General features: G+C 43.2%; 1 protein-coding gene across 1 annotated transcript; it reads left to right on the top strand.

Annotated features, from left to right (window-relative positions):
* Window positions 1-3354: 3354 nt before the first annotated feature.
* ddb1 (damage-specific DNA binding protein 1) lies at window positions 3355-18004 on the top strand. Its single transcript, XM_027144127.2, has 27 exons — window positions 3355-3507; window positions 4967-5115; window positions 5203-5319; window positions 5431-5652; window positions 5927-6041; window positions 6134-6231; window positions 6404-6562; window positions 6692-6775; window positions 6875-6991; window positions 8361-8463; window positions 8828-8903; window positions 8995-9103; window positions 9937-10115; window positions 10272-10435; window positions 11011-11118; window positions 11495-11702; window positions 11979-12074; window positions 12615-12726; window positions 12806-12929; window positions 13019-13183; window positions 13331-13425; window positions 13533-13703; window positions 14860-14969; window positions 15921-16090; window positions 16394-16496; window positions 17245-17368; window positions 17442-18004. The coding sequence occupies exons 1-27, from the start codon at window positions 3447-3449 to the stop codon at window positions 17523-17525; spliced, it is 3423 nt and encodes a 1140-aa protein (XP_026999928.1). The 5' UTR covers window positions 3355-3446; the 3' UTR covers window positions 17526-18004.
* Window positions 18005-20000: the final 1996 nt, after the last annotated feature.

The following is a 20000-nucleotide window of genomic DNA, read 5'->3' as shown; positions in this document are numbered from 1 at the left end:
CACACTCTCATTCACTCACACACTCACACACTACGGACAATTTTCCAGAGACCGGGGGAGGAAACCGGAGTACCCGGAGGAAACCCCCGAGGCACGGGGAGAACATGCAAACTCCACACACACAAGGCGGAGGCGGGATGTATTTGTCTGTGTGTATTTCAGTGATTGTAAAGCTGTATTTATTAAACTTTTTTATTAATATCTGACAATTTCCAGTCCAACATTTAACTAAATAAAACAAAATAAACATTTAATTATTTAATTATTGTTTAATACACAGCATGCAGTTGAAACTAAGACAGTCTGGTGTTTATGTGCATGAGCAGCGATGTGGTGATCAACATCGCACACTCATGGCATGTATAAATGAGATAATTAAGCTATACAATATGGGCCACTCCAAAATTATTGGCACCCTTTATGCAAATATCTAACTCATGTATTGAGTAATTTTTTTTTTTTAACAAAGAGACTTGAGATGCCTTCAGAAGCTGATCTGTTGGAGGAGAGTGTACAGATGAGGAGGTCAGAGAGCTCGACACACTAAAACACTAAAGCGCCGCTGCACCACTGTCAATCACAATACAATGACAACCGCATGCAAATGTATTTTGTGCAAATATACAGTACATTGAACAAAACTCTAGGTAAATTCATAGTATGTATGTTAAATTATTTAAACAAAATCAGATATTTGTATATTTCATTTCTAACTGTAGAAATGCTGTATCATTAATGTACTTGCAAAAGTAGCTGGTCACTGATGCCATTGATGCTACTGATGCCATTGATCTCACTGATGTTACTGATGCCATTGATGTCACTGATGTCATGCCACAGATGTCACTGATGTCACAGATGCCACAGATGTCACTGATGTAATACCACTGATGCCACTGTTCTCACTGATGCCACTGAGGCCATGTGCTCCAAGTTGATGGAATCAGGTTGATTGTTTATGGTTACCCCAAAGATTATGTGCAGTGACTGAAGGTAAGATCATGGTTTAAAATGTATTATAGATAAGATAAGATAAGATAAGATAAGATAAGATAAGATAAGATAAGATAAGATATACCTTTATTCGTCCCACAACGGGGAAATTTCTCTGTTACAGCAGCAAAAATAGTAGTAGTAGTAGTCTTTATTGTCACTGGACTGTACCAGTGAAATTAGCCATCAACCTGTCCATACATTCCATACATACAATACATGCAATATGACAAGGGGGGACAGGACAGGAAGACAGGGGATTTGAAAAAGAATACAGCATAACATGAGGGAAGGGAGGAGAAAAAAAAAACAACCCCCAGATTATGCTCTGGTGGGGATTACAGTGTGGGAACAGAAAAAACACCTCTGCAACATGAGCACATAATCAGTACGCCATAAACACACGACTTGCAACAGGTGAAGGGAGGCGGGTGGGGGGTAGGGGGTGGAGGTAAGCAGACGCAAGCAGCCATCCAGTCCTGCAGCCATCCTTGGCACTGTTCACAGGCCCACTTGTCAGACTGGTGGTACAAAGTGGCAAAGATGTGGGATGGGGGGGGGGGGGGGGGTGAGTGCATATCTTTATATATGTGTGTGTGTGTGTGTGTGTGTGTGTGTGTGTGTGTGTGTGTGTGTGTGTGTGTGTGTATATGTAAGTGTGCAGTCCTGGAGAGTCGCTGCTCCCGGCATCAAATCTCGGTGCCTCAGTCCACAAGATTGTCGTAGCGATACACAGCAAGTTGCTGTGGGATGTGGTAGCTCGGTGGTTAAGGTGTTCGGCTACTGATCGGAAAGTCATGGGTTCGAACCTCAAGTCCACCAAACTGCCACTGCTGCCCTGAGCAAGGCCCTTAACCCTCAGTTGCTCAGTTGTAAGTCACTCAGGATAAGGGTGTCTGCTAAATGCCATAAATGTAAATGTAAGTTGCCATGGAGACAGCCTTGATCAGGTCATCAGGTCTCGTTGCAATGCTCTTCCAGGGGAATTGTTGTTCCAACAGCGGCCTTGGCTGAGGCCAGTGCTGGTTGAGGGGAGCCAAAAGCAGATAAGATTGGAATTGTTTGGCGAGTCGACGCATTCCAATTTACACGACTACTCTCTTAGTCCATTCTGGTCTCCAAATCGATCCATTTTCCTTTCCAAAGCAGTGAGCTTCTCCGTGATGTTAACCAAAGCAGTATCCAAAGCAGTGAGCCTCACCGTGATGTTCTCCATATGCCCACTATGATGGGCAGCCTTGTGAGGTCTTGGACAGCTGTCACCGTTTCCTGATTTCCTCGATAAACCAGGGCAATGCCTAATCCAATCAGCAGAACTCCTGTTATCATGGTTCCGAACAGGTAGATATCTTCAACGTCCTCCACGGAAAGAGACACACGACCCGCCACCTCTCCCACACGTCCATCGTATAGCCAGCTGCGAACGTTCCGGCAGGGCAGTCAGGTTCCTCCGAAAACAAGCTTCTCGTGGAGAAGATGGTGTCAATTGCGTTGAGAGACCAGTTTATCAAATCCATGATATTTTTTAATTTGGAGAGCAGTGTGGAGAGAGTCTCTCAAAGTATAAGACAATAGACGAGACGAGAGGAGTAAAGCAGGGAAAGTAAGGATGAGGAGAGGGAGAGAAAATGCGACTGTCTTCGATGAGAGCCAAAAGAGAATATATAAAAAGAATAAAGAATAAAGACATATATATATATACACACACACACACAGTACAGACCAAAAGTTTGGACACACCTTCTCATTCATGACTATGAAAATTGTAGATTCACACTAAAGGCATCAAAACTATGAATGAACACGTGTGGAATTATATACGTACATAACAAAAAAGTGTGAAACAACTGAAAATATGTCATATTCTAGGTTCTTCAAAGGTTCTCCACCTTTTGTATGATTACTGCTTTGCACACTCTTGGCATTCTGTTGATGAGCTTCAAGAGTCAAGAGGTCGTCACCTGAAATGGTCTTCCGACAGTCTTGAAGGAGTTCCCAGAGATGCTTAGCACTTGTTGGCCCTTTTGCCTTCACTCTGTGGTCCAGCTCACCCCAAACCGTCTCGATCGGGTTCAGGTTCGGTGACTGTGGAGGCCGGGTCATCTGGTGCAGCACCCCATCACTCTCCTTCATGGTCAAATAGCCCTTACACAGCCTGGAGGTGTGTTTGGGTGTGGAGGTGTGTTTGGGGTCATCGTCCTGTTGAAAAGGTGGTGTGTCCAAACTTTTGTTCTGTACTGTATATATATATGGTAATCATTTAGTAGCGTTTAAACAATAGGCAACATTTATTTACAGTCACAGAAAAGGTTTTACTCTTGAACGCTCTCCATCCTCCAGTGCAGCAGGTGGCGCTGTGGCTCTTCTTCAGGGTCTCCATGGTCGTACACAGGAGCAGGATCTAAACCCTAAAAAGCGGATTTTCTGGTGTTCGTGTCTTCAGTTTGAACGCCATGTCCTACAACTACGTGGTAACGGCGCAGAAACCCACCGCGGTGAACGCCTGCATCACTGGTCAGTTCAAACAGACCTGTTTATTGCTCTAGCTGATCATTTAGTGTTGTCTCGCGCCTCCCGCGCTAAAGGCCTTCACTGTTAGCACTTAGCTGTTAGCTGTTAGCATGTCACCGTTAGCGTCGTTAATCTACACCAGTCCTATTAACTCATGTTTATAACGTTGCTCAGTCACAGTGTTCGTGATCTACGAGTCACGGGAACACGTATATCGTTCAAAACACGTGTAAAGTCCATACGTGTACGACGTGTTGTTAGCTGCGTGCTAACTCAGGGACGTGAAGCTGCGCGTGCGTGCGCGCGCGAGCGAGCGAGCGAGACTCTGTGGTAAAATTAACGCTGTTCGACATTTCAATGTGTTTATTTTATTAAGTTTAAGTTTTTACTGAAACTTGGGACGAAACTCGAGCTCTGAGTGGTTTTTATATGAGGCACGAATGTAAATATAACGTTAGAACTTTTAATATAATTAAACATGAAAAATGACAGCAGCAGAAAAAAAAGAGTTTTAAAGTTAAAAGTTTCCCTGAAATACAAGCAGAGTGTTGAGACGTTTGTCCTTTACGTTATGGACACCAAGGGGGACAGACTCAGATATATGGAGTGTAATAATGTGTCTATACTCGTGTTGTGTTCCTGTCTGTACTACACAACACTGTCGGTGGGAGATGACGTCGCTGTGACGTCACTGTACAGTCTTACATGACAAGTTTCTGAATACTCATATTGTAAAAGGCTTATTTTGTGTTTATTTTAGTTAAACCACCTCTGTCCTGCCCCCAGGGGGTGTCTCGGAGCCTTTTTACACCCGGTCACTTCGTGTGTTGTCTCTGATCCGATAGCTATCTGATTTGTTAAAACTGTCCTATTTACATCAGGCCACATAAACCCGTCTCGGCAAATCGGATATCGATCCGATCTTTCTGCTCCCGCCCAAAATGTAAATATATTTTACCTCGTTTCTGGGGTAATTGAAATGGAACACACTTTGGTGTACGCGGTTTTCAGAACGCGATCAAAAAGAAGACGTAAAAACTCGTTACAACGTTTATGCTACAAAAAACAGCGTTTACTGTTTGTTTCTGGCGCGATGAACGACTCGTGAGTCACCTGCGAGTGACCTACTTCCGTTTGGGAGGAGTATAGCGCTGACGTATGTGGCTTGAACAACCACATTCATTTACCCCTGTTCAGTTACATCTGAAACGCGTCCCAGACCACCTCCTGAAGGGGTTCGTACCATCGGATTTATATCCGTCTCCAAAACGTTTCAGAGGGCATTTAGACCTGGTCTTTTTACCTTCGGGTTGCTATCGGATCACAGAAAACGCACAAAGTGACCAGGTGTAAAAAGCCCCTTACGCTACACAAGGAGCTTGTTAGCGTTGTTTATCTGTTGTAATGCTCTAACAATACAAACACATTGTCCGGATTTGATGATACGTTCCTGTACCTGCAGGTCATTTCACCTCAGCGGAGGATCTTAACCTTCTCATAGCAAAGAACACGCGTCTGGAGATCTATGTGGTCACGGCGGAGGGGTTGCGGCCGGTCAAAGAGATCGGCATGTACGGCAAGATCGCCGTCATGGAGCTCTTCAGACCTAAAGTGAGTTATGTCGTTGCATTTTGAAAGTGTTTGTGTATACGTGTATGTCGAAGTGTTTTTAAAGCGTCGTCGTCGTTGTGTGTGCAGGGTGAAAGTAAGGACCTTCTGTTCATTTTGACGGCTAAATACAACGCTTGCATCTTGGAGTACAAGCAGAATGGAGACAGTATTGATATCATCACTCGCGCTCATGGAAACGTACAGGTATGTTTATATTTTGTTACTTATTTTTATTGACTTTTGTGCAAATGATAAAGAACAAACACTTATCGTATCTTTTAAATATTACTCGTAACGTTTTGTGCTTTTATTCAGGATCGGATCGGGCGTCCATCAGAGACCGGAATCATCGGTATCGTGGACCCGGAGTGTCGTATGATCGGTCTCCGGCTCTATGACGGTCTTTTTAAAGTCATTCCGTTAGATCGGGACAACCGCGAGCTCAAAGCCTTTAACATCCGGCTGGAGGAGCTGCAGGTTATAGACGTACACTTCCTGTACGGATGCCAGGCTCCGACTGTCTGTTTTATATATCAGGTATCGAATCTTGCGTGTAATCATTTATTGTACTCGCTCAGTTCATAGTGTGGCGTTATAGAGCGCTCACAAAGCACGATTCGGGCGACTCTTTGTGTCTTTTTATATATTTTTTTTATATTATTTAAATGTCACTGGATGATGTTTTGCATTTGAAATTCTCGTTATTTTAAACCCTGATTGTTTGATTAAATTTTATTAATTATTCTTTATTTTGTTTGTTATGGTTCTTTGGTGCAAAAATTTCATTTGTCATTTTTTAATCTCCGTCCAGGACCCTCAGGGGCGACACGTGAAGACGTACGAGGTGTCTCTGAAGGAGAAGGAGTTCAGTAAAGGTCCTTGGAAACAGGAGAACGTCGAAGCCGAGGCCTCGATGGTCATCCCAGGTGAGCTGTGATTGGACACTTGTTTAGAGTTATGAATATTTATATAATCTACACAACAAATATGAATCGTGTGATTTTTGTCTTCGCTGCAGTTCCTGAGCCGTTTGGCGGCGCCATAATCATCGGTCAGGAGTCCATCACTTATCACAATGGAGATAAATACCTTGCCATCGCACCTCCGACAATCAAGGTGATTGAAGCGTAATTTAAAATGTGATGTGACTTGTCATTCTTTAATAATTAAAAGTCGTTTATAAATTGCTTTTGAAACCAATTAAGATTGAATTACGTAAGTAATTAAAATCTGTCGATTTTGTCTGTTTATTAAACGATTCTGTCATAAACGTGATGTAACTCCGCAGCAAAGCACGATTGTTTGTCATAACCGAGTGGATCCGAACGGCTCCCGCTATCTCCTGGGTGATATGGATGGAAGGTTGTTCATGCTTCTGCTGGAGAAAGAGGAACTGATTGATGGCTCCATGGTGCTCAAAGATCTACGTGTGGAATTGCTTGGAGAGGTGAGTTAATGTTCTGGGTACAAAGTGTGTATTGTGTAAGGATATGTAAACGTACACATAGCTGTGTGTATCATGGGTGGCTTTTTCACGTGCGTGTATTTGTTTATATTTTTTGTGTGTTTCTTCTAGACCTCCATCGCTGAGTGTCTGACCTACCTGGATAACGGAGTGGTGTTTGTTGGATCCAGGCTTGGAGACTCTCAGCTGGTTAAAGTCAGTCAGGTTTATTATTATTATTATTTTTTTCAGAGACCTATGCATTTCTTGAGTAATAAAACGTATGTGTGTGTGTCTGTATGTGTGTGTGCACAGCTGAATGTGGACAGTAATGATCAGGGCTCATATGTGGCGGTTATGGAAACGTTCACAAACCTGGGCCCGATAGTGGACATGTGTGTAGTGGATCTGGAGCGGCAGGGACAAGGGCAGGTGAGTCCATCTAAATACTAAACACTTGCTCTTTTAAACCCCCTGAAAAGTTAAATATACATTATATATTAGGCCATCCTTAAAAATATCCTTGTATGCCGTAACCCGACCGACCCTGTCAATTTAGGGCCGACTCAATTATTTATTTATTTATTTGTTTTGCTTTAAGTCCGACCGACTTGCCGGTTGTAAATTTGCGTTAAGACCGAACAAATTTTTTTTTCTCTTCAAACAACTAATACAAAAGCAATAAAATAATATTAATTATATTTTAGTAAGTATTGTTAATATATAAGTGCAAATGTTTACACTGTCGGTTACCGGATGTCACACTATGGCTTGTGCGTTCGCTTCGTCTCATTCGCTGTCAGAGACGACGGTTCACGCTCGGTAACGACGGCTGCGGCTGCAGTAAGCAAAATGTTTGCGGTCACCGTTCAGAGTCATACGGGTTCGGGCGCCTTAATACATCTAAAAAAGTCATTAAAACAGCTTGACATCGATTTAACTTGGCAAGAAGTTCTGGAAAAACTGTCCAGCATCAAAATAAGGTTTGCGATGATGCGCCCGAAGGCACGGGTTGAAGACCCGCTCAGTGACGTCACGATATGCTAATTTGTTTAAAGTCATACCGACGTAATCACAATCACCTAAATTGTACTTTTTTTTTTTTTTACACTGAAGCTTGAAAAAAAAAATATAGACCTACCAACTGACCCTTTTTTTTGTTGTTTGTACTGTTACTGCAAACCAAAATATTTTTAAGGATGGCCCGACTCACTGTATTCATTTTAATTCATTTTATAGTGTCGGTCTTGATGTGACTCTGGAAGGAGCTTTGGACATGAGGCCTATGTGCAAAGGGCCATTTAACATGAGGAGAAACAATTCACTGTTATCACATTTGTTAAATTCCTAGAGTTTATAGCGGTGTGTGCATATTTCTATCAGGAGAATAAGGAATAAACACATTCCTTTGCCTAGACAGACTACAAGAAGTCTGACTAAAGCCCAACTGGTGCTCTAAAGGCATCCGGTGACGGTTAGAGTAATGTTCGAGTGAGCGAGGTCGATCAGAATTAAACAATTAGTGGAGATAAGAAAAGATGTCCCACCCATGGGGCATTTAACACTGTATTATGGACTAGCTTTGCTCAGAACGCATCGTTTTGTGTGTGTTATTGGTCCGGTTTTTAAGTCGAACGTAAGAGCGAACGTTTCCTAGACCTTCTTTATATTAAAGCAAACGATGGATTCGGAAAGAGGGGAATAATTACGTTAAATGCTGTCGTTATATCCTGCTTATGTATTTAAATAAGTTACGTTGAACGTGTTGATGTTTTGTTCCACATCTTGTCTTCTGCCTTAGCTGGTCACCTGCTCTGGTGCTTTTAAAGAAGGTTCTCTAAGGATCATTCGGAACGGTATCGGAATCCATGAGCACGCCAGCATCGACCTGCCTGGGATTAAAGGTTAGTGCCTAAATGTTATAAAATAATCCGTGTAAAAACTATAAATTGTTTATTGACGGGTAGATGCTAATCTTAGCACACGGGTTGAAGTCTGACGTTACGGCGTGGTCTAATATATGTCTCATGATTGTTTTTTTTTTCGTTCTCACCACATCACAAGGGACCGATTTTATTTTGTCTCATGTTTTGTGGAGCTGCAGTTAAACCCTAGTTGTGGCAAAAAAAAAAACCTGTCAGATCCGAAGGCTCACTTTAGGAATTGCGGGCTTCATCCTCGGCTTACTGACAGTCTGAGTGTGTGAGCTGAATTATTTAACTGTAATTCACACTTTTATTCCAACACGTTTATTTCTTGTGTCTTTAGGATTATGGCCTCTTCGCTCGGAGGCGGGCAGAGAGACCGACGACATGCTGGTGCTTTCTTTTGTTGGTCAAACCAGGTTGGACTGAGTTTTTTTTTTTATTATTATTTATGTTCTTGTTAATTCTATTTATTTAAAGTTAACTTACAGATTTGCTTTGTTTAATAAGAGTGTTGATGCTGAGCGGAGAGGAGGTGGAGGAGACCGAACTTCCGGGGTTTGTCGATAACCAGCAGACGTTCTTTTGTGGAAACGTCACTCACCAGCAACTAATACAGGTGCTTGTCTTTTAATTAAATCGGACGTGGCGAGAGAACTAACGAGAGACGCGAGTTCGTTTTATATGTGGACGTGTTTCCTTTTCGGGAACAGATGGTTAGAGCGAAAGCAAGTAGTGTTGGAGATAAAAAATAAAAAAAAATGGAGCTGCGAGTGTAGAGCAAGGCGTGAAAAATATAGAGGGAATACAAGTTCTTGAGGACATTTAAAGGTGGGGTCTGCGTTGTTTGAGAAATGCTTCAGAAAACCGAGTCGGGACGACAAATTAACAGAAATCAAAACAAACGTGTAGCTAATTAGCAGAAAGGGGCGGGGTTTGTCGATATGGGCGGAGAGAGTGTTCGGTGCGCGTGTGTGACGTTAGCAGAAAGCGGTTTTAACATCGACATGGAGGATAAAAACAAAGAAAGAAAGGCTTACGATAAGGACAAGAAGTAGGACGTGTTAATATAGGATCAGCTTTCCAGCGCTGGAGAGAACTGAAGGAGCAGGAAGTTGGCCACATATTCACAGGTTGGAGTTTCCCGAGTCAATAACTCCTGAGCTAAACGCTGTTACTACACAAATAACACCTCTTTTCTATCGTAGTAATGTAGAGAGGCAGCTACAACCGCGTTTCGATACAGGGGTGGGACCCGTTTGGGTTAGGGGCGTGTTTGTTTTGGTGATTCTATATGTCAACATTGGCTTTCAAACAACGCAGACCCCACCTTTAATTGGATGAACAAAAGTCAAATACAGGACGAGTCGACATACGGTCGTATCTCATCAAAGATGTTCCATCCTGTTGGTCCCTAAAACACTGAGGGAGTTTTTGTATCTTTTTTTCCAGATTACTTCTGGTTCGGTGCGACTGGTCACACAGGACAGTAAGGCATTGATTAGTGAATGGAAGGAGCCTCAGGGCAGGAACATCAGCGTGGCTGCTTGTAACTCCACCCAGGTGGTGCTAGCAGTGGGACGAGTGCTTTACTACCTGCAGATCCTCAGTGGAGAACTAAAGCAGATAAGGTACTACTGCAGTTTAATATTTACACATCGTTACAGCTGTTAGGGGCGGGGCTTAGCATGGCACAGCTCACTGATTGGTTAAAATATCATTTTCTGTAGTTGTATGTACGTGATTTGGTGAATCAGCTGCTCTATTCCTCCACCCTCTATGTGCAGTTCCACAGAGATGGAGCATGAGGTGGCGTGTTTGGACATCACTCCTCTTGGGGAGAGCGGCGGAGAGTCCGGTCTGTGTGCCGTGGGTCTGTGGACGGACATCTCGGCCCGAGTCCTCCGCCTGCCCTGCTTCAGCCCTCTGCATAAGGAGATGCTGGGTGGAGGTGAGAGGACATGAGACTAACCCTGTGTAGAGTGATGGGATACGTAATGGCAGTTTATAAGTATTCACAGAGAGTCATTAATGTTAGTGATGATCACATACAGTGTACAGAACTCAGGGAAGATCACTGAAGGACATTTAAATAAATCATTAAGAGGAATTAATCATTTAAGGGAAAAATACTAACTAGAGTCTGAGTGTATACAAAGTGAGGGATAATCTATGTGCTCTCTCCCTCTCTCTCTCTTTCTCTGTGTCTGTGTGTGTGTGTGTCCGTGTCTTTGTCTCTCTCTCTCTCTCTCTCTCTGTGTCTTTGTCTCTCTTTCTGTGTCTGTCTCTCTCTCCGTGTCTTTGTGTCTCTCTTTCTCTGTGTGTCTGTCTGTGTGTGTGTGTGTCTCTCTGTCTCTCTCTCTCTGTGTGTGTCTTTCTCTCTGTGTCTGTGTGTCTTTCTCTCTGTCTTTCTCTGTCTGTGTGTGTGTGTGTGTGTATGTCTTTCTCTCTCTCTCTCTCTCTCTCTCTCTCTCTCTCTCTCTCTCTCTCTCTCTCTCTCTCTCTCTCTCCTGCACTGTTTTTCAGAGATCATTCCCCGTTCAATCTTGATGACCACGTTTGAAGGCAGTCATTACTTACTGTGCGCTTTGGGAGACGGCGCTCTCTTCTACTTTGGCTTGGACTTGGAAACAGGTCAGAAAAATCCGTACAGTTCGTACTGTCCGTGTTACTCAAAAACTCCAAAAACAAAATCACAAACTGATCTGTCTTGAATTTGTATAAATGTTAAAGAAATATTTCTAAAAATCGGTTTATTATTAGTGGCATTTCTTAATGGTGGCTTTTATGTTGTTACTATAGAAACACTATACTATAGATTATATTCTATATTATTGTATAAGATATAATCTAGCCACAGGGTTGCAAGTAAGTGACTTCTGTGCCGGTCCTGAGCTCAGATAAGTAAGTGTGCATGTGTGTGGTGTGTGGTGTGTGTGTGTGGTGTGTGGTGTGTGTGTGTGTGTGTGTGTGTGTGTGTGTGTGTGTGTGTGTGTGTGTGTTTGTGTAGGCACTTTGACCGAGCGGAAGAAGGTGACTTTGGGGACTCAGCCCACGGTGCTTCGTACCTTTCGCTCCCTTTCCACGTCCAATGTGTTCGCCTGCTCCGACAGACCCACAGTCATCTACTCCAGCAATCACAAGCTTGTTTTCTCCAACGTCAACCTCAAAGAGGTTAATTACATGTGCCCCCTTAACTCCGAGGGCTACCCCGACAGGTGTGTGCATATCTGAGGGAGGGAAATTAACTAGTTTTATACAGCAGTCCTTTTGTAGGTTTCTCATTCAGCTGGAAAGGCTGAATAAGTGAAAGGCCATCAAAGTATTTACCCAAATGCTAGTTTTTATTTATTATTTAGTCATTTTCACCTCAACACAAAAACTCTATTAGCCCATCTTGATGTTCAGAAGTTCACCATATGGGAATAAAGCTGTTAGAATCTGATGCTGCTGTAGTTTGTGTGTTTAATTTTGCTCTTTCATCTCGTTCACAGTTTGGCTCTGGCCAATAACAGCACTTTGACCATCGGCACCATCGATGAGATCCAGAAGCTCCACATTCGCACTGTACCCCTGTACGAGTCCCCCAAGTGAGTCTGTTTATCTGTTTCATTTGGCAAGCTGTGCTTCTTTTTGTTTCCTCCCTTTTCCCGTTATACCTAAAATAATTCACTTACTGGGGCACACGGTGGCTTAGTGGTTAGCATGTTTGCCTAACACCTCCAGGGTTGGGGGTTCGATTCCCACCTCCGCCTTGTGTGTGTGGAGTTTGCATGTCCTCCCCGTGCCTCGGGGGTTTCCTCCGGGTACTCCGGTTTCCTCCCCCGGTCCAAAGACATGCATGGTAGGTTGATTGGCATCTCTGGAAAATTGTCCGTAGTGTGTGAGTGTGTGTGTGAGTGAATGAGAGTGTGTGTGTGCCCTGTGATGGGTTGGCACTCCGTCCAGGGTGTATCCTGCCTCGATGCCCGATGACGCCTGAGATAGGCACAGGCTCCCCGTGACCCGAGAAGTTCGGATAAGCGGTAGAAGATGAATGAATGAATGAATGAATGAATAATTGACTGACACCAGACAGGAAGAATGATGTTCCACCTTTCTGATTGTCCATCCCTTTGTTTCTCTCTCAGGAGGATCTGTTATCAGGAGGTGTCCCAGTGTTTCGGTGTTCTTTCCAGTCGGGTGGAGATGCAGGATGTAAACGGAACCACGGCTCCTGTGCGCCCCAGCGCCAGCACTCAGGTACGCTGCTCTCCCGACGTTTGTACTTGTTCTTCAGCACAAAGACGAGCTGTCGAGACTTTATACTTCCTGTCCTCAGGCTCTATCCAGCAGTGTGAGCTCCAGTAAGCTCTTCCCCAGCAGCACCTCCCCTCATGAGACCTCCTACGGTGAGGAGGTGGAGGTTCACAGCCTGCTCGTTGTAGATCAGCACACTTTTGAAGGTATTTTATTTTATACGGTAGAAGTCGAGCGCGACGGGCTCACGTTCGGACCCGAAGTTCATTATTATTTGTTTTATTATTTGTCTCAGTGCTTCACGCTCACCAGTTTCTGCCCAGCGAGTACGCTCTGAGTCTGGTGTCCTGTAAACTGGGCAAAGATCCTGCAGTCTACTTCATCGTCGGGACCGCCATGGTGTACCCTGAGGAGGCGGAGCCTAAACAGGGTCGCATCATTGTCTTCCACTACACAGATGGTAAACAAGCGTTAGACTTCAGAGGGTGTTTCCGTTAATGTACCGATTCTAATACGTTAGTTTATAGAATGAGCTCCATATAATAATCATGTACTAAACACATTCCTGTTACTAACATTAATCTTTGTATGTTTTTTTTTTCTTTAGGTAAACTGCAGACTGTGGCAGAGAAAGAGGTGAAAGGAGCCGTTTACTCCATCGTGGAGTTTAACGGGAAATTGTTGGCGAGCATCAACAGCACTGTGAGAGACTGCAGAGTTATAGAGATTTCATGTGGTTATATTTAGACTAGTTTTGACACGTGTGTGTGTGTGTGTGTGTGTGTGTGTGTGTGTGTGTGTGTGTGTAGGTACGCCTGTACGAGTGGACGGCAGAAAAGGAGCTGAGGACTGAGTGTAATCACTACAACAACATCATGGCTCTGTATCTGAAGACTAAAGGTGACTTCATTCTAGTGGGAGACCTGATGAGGTCCGTGCTGCTGCTGGCCTACAAACCCATGGAGGGGAACTTTGAAGAGGTGAGATGTTTGGAGTGAGGACATTTTACAAGGAGTCAATTTTACCTCTTTTTTTTTTTTTTCCCCCAGAATGAGGAAAAACATTTGCAACCAGGATGTGATTTATGTAACAGATTAATTCTCTCTTTTATATAGATTTTATTTGCTCTCTGTCTCTCTCTCTCTGCCTCTCTCTGGCTCTCTGTCTCTCACACACACACACACACACACTCTGTCACTTTGTCTCTCACACACACTCCCTCTCTCTCTGACTCTCTCACACACACTCTTTCTCTTTCTGTCTCACACACACTCTCTCTCTCTCTCTGCCTCTCTCTGGCTCTCTGTCTCTCACACACACACACACACACTCTGTCACTTTGTCTCTCACACACACTCCCTCTCTCTCTGACTCTCTCACACACACTCTTTCTCTTTCTGTCTCACACACACTCTCTCTCTCTCTCTGCCTCTCTCTGGCTCTCTGTCTCTCACACACACACACACACACACTCTGTCACTTTGTCTCTCACACACACTCCCTCTCTCTCTGACTCTCTCACACACACTCTTTCTCTTTCTGTCTCACACACACACTCTCTCTCTCTCTCTGCCTCCCCCCCTCTCTCTCTGCCTCTCTCTGACTCTCACATGCACTCTTTCTCTTTCTGTCTCACACACACTCTCTCTCTCTACCTCTCTCTCTCTGACTCACACACTCTTTCTGTCTCTCACAAACACTCACTCTGACTCTGTCTCTCTCTCACACACACTCTTTCACTTTGTCTCTCACACACACTCTCTCTCTCTGCCTCTCTGACTCTCTGTCTCTCTCTCACACACACACTTTCTCTTTCTGTCTCTCGCAAACTCTCTCTGTCTCTCTCTCTCTCTGCCTCGCTCTCCCTCTCTCTGACTCTCTGTCTCTCTCTGACTCTCTGTCTCTCTCACACACACTCTTTCTCTTTCTGTCTCTCACACACACACTCACTCTCTCTCTGACTCTCTCTGTCTCTCTCACACACACACTTTCTCTTTCTGTCTCTCACACATACATCCACACTCTCTCTCTCTCTCTCTCTCTCTCGGTCACTCTTTATTTAAAAGGTTGAGTGTGACTTTTTAGGCAGCTCTGTATCTGTTTTTAGCCCCTAACTGTCTTCTCGTCTGTCTTCAGATTGCTCGAGACTTTAACCCCAACTGGATGAGCGCCGTGGAGATTTTGGATGACGATAATTTCCTCGGAGCAGAAAACGCATTTAACCTTTTTGTGTGCCAGAAAGACAGGTACGAGGCAGGATGTGCTGTCGGCACATTAATGAGGTGTCAAACGCTTCACTGCACAGCGGTTCGCTCTGAGCCTCCACCGTCCAGGAACCGCTGAACATCTGGGGCATGTAGAAGGGTTTTAACTAGTGTGTCTCTAATGATTAATGCTGTACAAGTCAAGATTTAGTGTATGTTATAAAAATAATCAGCACAACATCAGGCTGTAAAGTGTGGACTGGAGACACTTCTGTTGGTCTTTTTATTTTACTGTGAGATAAAATAGTGATGTTTCTTCACATCATCATCATCATCATGCTTGGAGATGAAGAAATCTCTCCTTTTCTCTTAACCTTCTATTGTGTGTGCTTGTCTCTTATGTTCTCTCTCTGTCTCTCCCCCTCTCCCTCTCTGTCTCTCCCTCTCTGTTTCTCCCTCTGTCTCTCCCTCTCTCTGTCTCTCCCTCTCTCCCTCTCCCTCTATGTCTCTCCCGCTCTCTGTCCCTCTCTCTGTCTCCCTCTTTATCTCTCCCCCTCTCTGTCCCTGTCTCTCTCCCTCTTTCTCCCTCTCTCTCCCTCTCTCTCTCTGTGTCTCTCTCCCTCTCTGTGTCTCTCTCCCTCTCTGTGTCTCTCTCCCTCTCTGTGTCTCTCTCCCTCTCTGTGTCTCTCTCCCTCTCTGTGTCTCTCTCCCTCTCTGTGTCTCTCTCCCTCTTTGTCTCTCTCTCTCCCTCTTTGTCTCTCTCTCTCCCTCTTTGTCTCTTTCTCCCTCTCTGTCTCTCTCTCCCTCTTTGTCTCTTTCTTCCCGTGTCTGTGTCTCTCTCTCTCTCTCTCTCTCTCTCTCTCTCTCTCTCTCTCTCTCTCTCTGTGTGTCTCTCTTTCTCCCTCTTTGTCTCTCTCTCGCTCTCCCTCTTTCTCCCTCTTTGTCCCTTTCTCCCTCTCTCTCTCCCTCTCTGTCTCTCTCTCTCTCTCTCAGCGCTGCCACCACTGATGAGGAGCGTCAGCATTTACAGGAAGTGGGCGTGTTCCACCTGGGTGAATTTGTGAACGTGTTCTGTCACGGTTCCCTCGTGCTGCAGAACCTCGGCGAGAGCTCCACTCCTACGCAGGGCTCCGTGCTGTTCGGAACCGTTAACGGAATGATCGGTAAAATAAATGTTAAAAAATCCACCTTTTATTTCATTTCAGTCCTAAAATCAGCAGTAAAATACTAAACTAAATAATGTTTAGTGGAAAATGTGGAGACTTTTGTCTGGAGCTCGTTATCTTAATGAATCTGATGGCTAACGGAGTTCCTGTGTTCCTGACCCAAGGGTTTTATTTCAGCATGTGAGGGATTGTTGTGTTCGTGATATTTCAGGGAAAACCAAAGTTTTAACACGTGTATGTTATGAAAATGCCCGATGATCATGTACTCTAATAACGTGTGTGTGTGTGTGTGTGTGTCAGGGCTGGTGACGTCACTGTCAGAGGGATGGTACAGTTTACTGATGGATTTACAGAATCGACTCAACAAGGTCATTAAGAGCGTGGGAAAGATCGAGCACAGCTTATATCCTCAAACTGCTTTTGCATTATACAGTGTTTATGTGCCAGCAATATAAGTTTAGTTAATAAATAAATATATATATATATACGTGTATGTGTGTGTGTATATATATATATATATATATATATATATATATATATATATATATATATATATATATATATGTATATATATATATATATATATATATATATATATATACACACACACACACGTATATATATATATTTATTTATTTATTTATATATATATATATATATATGTGTGTGTATATATACATATATATATATATAATATATATATATATATACACACACACACACACGTGTGTGTATATATATACACATATATATATACACATATATGTAAATATATTGGCACCCATTGAGGTTGTTTGAACTTTCTGTATTTATAAAAACGAATACCATGTTTAAAAAGTCGGGGGGAAGTCGTGGCCTAATAGTTAGAGCCTGACTCCTAACCCTAAGGTTGTGGGGTCGAGTCTCGGGCTGGCAATACCACGACTGAGGTGCCCTTGAGCAAGGCACCAAACCCCTCCCAACTGCTCCCGGGGTGCCGCAGCATAAATGGCTGCCCACTGCTCCGGTGTGTGTGTGTGTGTTCACTGCTGTGTGTGTGTGCACTTTGGATGGGTTAAATGCAGAGAACAAATTCTGAGTATGGGTCACCGTATTTAGCCGTACGTCACGTCACTGTCACTTTAAAAATAAAAATCCTTAACTGTGATCACCTGGAGATCGTTCAATACGGAGAGGAAGACGGAGCAGGCCACAGGTTTCATCGACGGGGATCTGATCGAGAGCTTCTTAGATCTGGGACGGGCTAAAATGCAGGAAGTGGTCAGCACGCTACAGGTATTTAAGTCCGTTTAAGTCTGTGACGTGCCTGAGTGTGCGTGGTGTTTGACGTGTGTGTGTGTTTGTTTAGATCGATGACGGCAGCGGGATGAAGCGAGAGGCCACGGTGGATGAAGTGATTAAGATAGTGGAGGAGCTCACCAGGATCCACTAACCCTACTGCGCTGCACAGTGCTCTGTACATAGATATAAATAAACCAGGCAGGTGTGTGTGTGTGTGTGTGTGGGTGCATGTGGATAAAATAACTGTGCTGGAGAGAAAACGAGCGGTGTGTGTGTGTGTGTGTGTGTTGGTGTTTCACTCCTCATGGTTCAGCTCGTCCTTCTTGAAGAGCATCTTGTCCTGAGATTTCGTAAAATAAACACATTTGTAGAAGTGATGGTTATGATGAATTTGAGTGTGTGTGTGTGTGTGTGTGTTAGAGAGAGAGAGAGATTACATATGTGTGTATAAAGTGAGGGATGAACAGTAAGTGCTCCTTTAACATCATGTCCCTTTATCAGGGCAACTTTAAGATCCGAAAACACCGAGCGTGAGGCAGGAAGTCAAAGGACTCCGATCACACGACTTACTTTTATTCGTGACGTTTTTGTCCATTTGTCTTTACTTTTAATAAAGCTTGCTCACATTAAGCTTCTGATTTTCTGTTTGCTTTAACGTCGTAAGTCATCTGATCTGGTCAAAGGAATTGTGCTGGAACACGAACACACTGTTGGTGAATTAACACCATGACAGTTCAGACTGGATTCTGGTAATGACGTGACAACATGACCTTGTTTCATGGAAGTTCTTCAGCACTGAATGTAAATATAAATGGATAAAAATTGATAGATAATAATTAATAAAAGTTGTAGCTCCTGTCGAACGGCTGAGGAATGAAACACTTTCACGATTATTTGTTAAATAAATAAAGAAGTTTAATGTTGGAGATTTTTGTCAGGTTTGTTTGATATTGAATGTAGGCTGTGTTTTGAAATCAGACAGAATAATCGAGTTAATTTACAGATTATTAGGTATCGTAGCGTTGGTACGACAGGATGGAGAATTCTGGGAGATAAAAACCTGTTTTTACGGGTTTAGATGTCTGTTCATTATGTCTAAACTAAGGATTGCATTTATTCTGTTGTTTTACTGCTGTCTCTTGGCTTAAATAAAGACCAGCTCTGGTTTATAATGCAGTCTTGATTAAAATGTGCTAGATGCTTTTTGCTTCTCGAGGTGTTTCTTTGATATTTGCCAGCAGAGGGCGCTGAAGCTGTTGGAATGTATAATATGGCTTCTTACAGACAGGAAAATGTCTCAGACTGTTACAGAAGACCAGACAAGTGTATAAAAATAGTGTATAAAACCCCTCCCATTGTATTACATCATAAACAAAACCCCTCCCATTGCATTACATCATAAACAAAACCCCTCCCATTGTATTACATCATAAACAAAACCCCTCATTGTATTACATCATAAACAAAACCCCTCCCATTGCATTACATCATAAACAAAACCCCTCCCATTGTATTACATCATAAACAAAACCCCTCATTGTATTACATCATAAACAAAACCCCTCCCATTGCATTACATCATAAACAAAACCCCTCCCATTGTATTACGTCATTAACAAAACCCCGCCCATTGTATTGCGTCAAACAAAACCCCTCCCATTGTATTATGTCATAAACAAAACCCCTCCCATTGCATTACATCATAAACAAAACCCCTCCCATTGCATTACATCATAAACAAAACCCCTTCCATTGCATTACATCATAAACAAAACCCCTCCCATTGTATTACATCATAAACAAAACCCCTCCCATTGTATTACATCATAAACAAAACAAGTATTTGTGCATTTTTTTTTACACGTGTAAATCTGAACAGGATCCGATTTATAAAAACAGCCAGTGTATCTTGTATCTTGTCTCCTGAGAGATTAGACACTAAAATAATAATAATAATAATAATAATAGTTGTATTTCAGTCTGTACGGATTAGCAGAAGTCCACCGTGTTTGTTGGAGTGTGAGAGCCGATTTCTCAAAGTTTCTCCTGAAGTGTTTTCTGACCTTCAGTTAAGTCAAAACAATAAATACAGCTGGATTTATTTATTTATTGAGAATTACGGCGTTTTCTCCACAACGGTCTTCCGCTCACGGCCGATATACGGCCTTGTAAAAACATTTCATAGGAAGAAGTAAATGAAGAAAATAAACCGTGAGGATACACAGAATTTTTAAAGATTATAAGATTATAAAGTTCTTCAAAGGGGTTTTTTAAAAGCTTGGACCACCATCGGTGCATGGAATGGCAGACGGATTAAAGAGGATGTGGCTCCTGTGGAGAAGCTCCCTATGGAGATCGCTTCAAGGGCACGTCGTTTAAACCTCGAGGGACAAAGAACGCTGCGTTCTGATTCGCTCCTGAGTCAAAAGTCAGAAGCAAGACGTTTATCACGGACCGAGCGAAAAGCCTCCAAAGATGTTTGTAGACTTTACTTTATATTTTACTAAATGAACACAGAACGAATGTGTTATCCTGACCGAAGCAGGAGGGAGCGAGCCTACTGGTGTGAGGCCGAATCCTCGCCTCGGGGCTTGGACGCTTTTACTGTTGGGGAACAAATGCTTTT

Source organism: Tachysurus fulvidraco, chromosome 13, assembly GCF_022655615.1.
Source record: "Tachysurus fulvidraco isolate hzauxx_2018 chromosome 13, HZAU_PFXX_2.0, whole genome shotgun sequence".
NCBI classification, from domain to species: domain Eukaryota; kingdom Metazoa; phylum Chordata; class Actinopteri; order Siluriformes; family Bagridae; genus Tachysurus; species Tachysurus fulvidraco.
Note: the sequence above shows the minus strand (reverse complement) of the source record. Positions and strands in the feature narration are given on the sequence as shown.

Coding starts and splice junctions, on each gene's coding strand:
- ddb1 (XM_027144127.2), top strand. CDS start 3,447: ATGTCCTACAACTACGTGGTAACGGCGCAGAAACCCACCGCGGTGAAC. Junction 6,042..6,133: donor GGCCTCGATGGTCATCCCAG/GTGAGCTGTGAT, acceptor TCTTCGCTGCAG/TTCCTGAGCCGTTTGGCGGC. Junction 12,075..12,614: donor CCCCTGTACGAGTCCCCCAA/GTGAGTCTGTTT, acceptor TTTCTCTCTCAG/GAGGATCTGTTATCAGGAGG.